General features: G+C 37.8%; 1 protein-coding gene across 1 annotated transcript in view; it reads right to left on the bottom strand.

The window, feature by feature from the left end:
• Window positions 1-2,317, bottom strand: part of dnaaf9 (dynein axonemal assembly factor 9) — a 28,259-nt gene extending 25,942 nt beyond the window's left edge. The window contains exons 1-7 of the mRNA XM_078276783.1: window positions 2,132-2,317; window positions 1,620-1,699; window positions 1,332-1,457; window positions 1,113-1,237; window positions 424-520; window positions 181-287; window positions 1-17 (exon numbers count right to left, since the gene is read on the bottom strand). The exon at window positions 1-17 is cut by the window's left edge and continues 61 nt beyond it. Coding sequence (XP_078132909.1) covers window positions 1-17; window positions 181-287; window positions 424-520; window positions 1,113-1,237; window positions 1,332-1,457; window positions 1,620-1,699; window positions 2,132-2,187 — 608 coding nt within the window. The 5' untranslated portion in view covers window positions 2,188-2,317. The remainder of the gene's footprint in view (window positions 18-180; window positions 288-423; window positions 521-1,112; window positions 1,238-1,331; window positions 1,458-1,619; window positions 1,700-2,131) is intronic.
• Window positions 2,318-2,864: the final 547 nt, after the last annotated feature.

The raw sequence follows: 2,864 nt of genomic DNA, 5'->3' as shown, positions 1-2,864 counted from the left end.
TCACTCACGTCCATTAGCTGGGAAAACAGGAATATAGAAAACAAGCTGAAACAAGACGTGTAGGTACAACAAGTACAACGTAGTGCTACAAATACCTCTTATATGAAATGTCTTTCAATTTCGTAACACTTCAGAGCTTAAGAAACATTTTAGATTTTGTTTGTTTTTGCTTGAAGGTACCTTGTATTTCATGGTAAAAAAGCTTCCTCCACCGATGCCTTCCAGGGCAAAAGCTTGAATCAGGGGCCACTTTTCCATCATAAACATATCAAACCTCTGGATGTGTCCTAAAAGTAACAGTAAAGCAAGTACATATACAATTACTTGTGTTGTTGTTGTAATTACAACAATTTTAAAAGTATACGCTGTTAACTACATATGCGTAGTGAATGAATGTGGAGATTAAAATGTGATGAAATGTACCCTGGGAGCTGTAAGGTACTCCAATACGATAGCAGTCCTGCACCATTGTGACGAAACTGGAGATTTTGAATTCCTCTGCTGCTTCCTCATCTTCATACTGTGTGTGGAGGTAAGAAAAGTACATGGGCAGACAACTTAGAAAAGGACTCAATCTCAGGATGGAATAACAATTACAAACACTGCTACAAATGGCCATATTTACAATTTTCAGCAATGGCAATCATTACCTTAAAAGGCCTATACACCTGTGCACACATTGCAGGTACAGTGGTAAAAACTAGAAAACACTATATCATTGGTGAAAGTGAATGTGCTGCTTTCAATGTGCAGCCTGTGTAGACAAGGTGTAACATATAAGCACAGAGGTCTAATAGGCAGGTGTCTGAAAAAAATGTATAGTAACCTGCAAGCGGGGTTCAAAATGTACTGTTTTTCGTCCACCTGCCAAATGGCTAGTGAATGATCAAATTTTACCAGCCACTCAATCGATAATTTCACCAGCATTTGGCTCAAAGATGCTGCTTATTTTGAACCATGCCAAACCAAGGGTTAAAATCACAGCCAGGTGGATACATCAACATGCCTACATACTCTTGATAAAGTTCCTACTCCTACATATACAATACAATACAGGAACTATAATTAAAAGAAATGATAAGCCTGTTAAGGGAGTGAGAGGGCTTTTATACCTCTGCCTTTGTCATGCAGTAAAGATGCAAGTTCCTCCAGTGGGACACGTAGGGCAACAGGTAACTGTAGTTCATTGGGTTGCAGTACAGATGAACACACTCTGCCTTGATCAACAGGATTACATCTGGAAAGAAGACAAGCATTGTGTCAGAAAGAATATATCAAAAACTAATGCAGGCACAAAATATGATTGCAACACTGTGAACAACAAAACTCACCATCCAGCATTTCATCAGGAAATTCCTCAAGGACATGTTCCAGATTCAGCTGATTTCTTCCATATAGTCCATAGAACAGATACTTCGCCAGTTCAGTGCACCCCTCATTATATCTGCTGTCAATTCCTAAAATACACAAAAACAATGATTCACCATCTGTTCTGAAAAAGTATTTCCTCCAGTCTTAGCAGTTGGCAGTGCGGTTAACCAGGCCAGATAAAGATATAAAAGGTTACAGATTTAAAAAAATAAAAATAAAAAAAATAAATAGCTTGCAACTCAACATACCAAGAGAGCACAGGATGCCATCAGGAGTGGCAGTGCCACCTTCACAAAGCAGAGACTGAACCTGACACAGGCGACAGCAACTGAAAAATGTCACAATAAAAAGAATATATGTATATATACACAGTATATAGTCATGGCTTCATAGTTACTAACATTAACCTTAGGTGAAAGTTGAGCCAAACGGTTTAACGTTAGCTTACGGCACTACTAACGTAGCTAGCTACTTGACTGAGTGATGTGCATGGAATATCTAGCTAGAAAGTGCACAGTTAACGTTAGCTAAATTAATGTGTAGCATAGCTTAACCAGCTGATTAATACTGACAATGTAACCTATAGCTGGCTAGAATCATTGCTAACGTTAGAATTACTGATACTAGTGCCGGTTAACTAACTATAACTGACATTAAAACGTCGACGAATAACGGCTTGCGCTAACGTTTGCTAGGTTAACGTTAGCTTGACAGCTTCACTGAGGCGTTTTCTGTATACACGATTCGATATTAAGATTACCTGACAGCTGGGTTGATTCCCGATAATTTCCCGTTAACTCTCCTTATACCGGCCATTGTAATTGTGGTTACGTTATACACAATTTACGTTTCAAACCGAACAACGTTAATGTTATGTATTTTCAGGCTGAATAACTAGCTACATCTTCATCGTCATCCTGGAGAATGTCTATACAAGAAGATAGCATAGCAACGGAGCAAACCATTTGATATTTAGGGGCGTCCCTAGTATCAATATAATACTTGGGGAAAATAGTAAAAATATTAGCAGTAATTATTATAATTTCCTAAAAAGGTGCTTTATGTAGCACAATATTTTGTATTTGTTAAATTAAGCGTTTAACAACAACAACAAATCTATCAAAATTTACCAGACGGTTTCCCCCATTTTAAGCTGTCGTACTGCCTTGTTTTCGGCCGTTTTGATAGCGGCAGGCAGCCGCGCTTAGCATCACAGGAAGATGGTGCAATCGCTCAGTAATCTCAGCTATTGTGTATGTAGGGGAACTCCTTCATATAGGCTACTGTAGCTATGTTTATACCAAAATTGCAATAAATGTATTATTAATTTCATGCTGTACTTGTTTTGTTGTTTTCTTTTTCGTTTCTTAATAAGAAGATAAAGAAAGCAATCGAGGAGATAATTCATCAGAAAGATTATTTTTTTGTGAGAAATGTACAGTTTTACTGGACGTTGGCTCACATTTAATCTTGGATGTCACTCATATCACTAA

This window comes from Sander vitreus, chromosome 20 (genome assembly GCF_031162955.1).
Source record: "Sander vitreus isolate 19-12246 chromosome 20, sanVit1, whole genome shotgun sequence".
Classification (NCBI taxonomy): Eukaryota; Metazoa; Chordata; class Actinopteri; order Perciformes; family Percidae; genus Sander; species Sander vitreus.
This window is presented reverse-complemented; position numbering and strand designations above follow the sequence as displayed.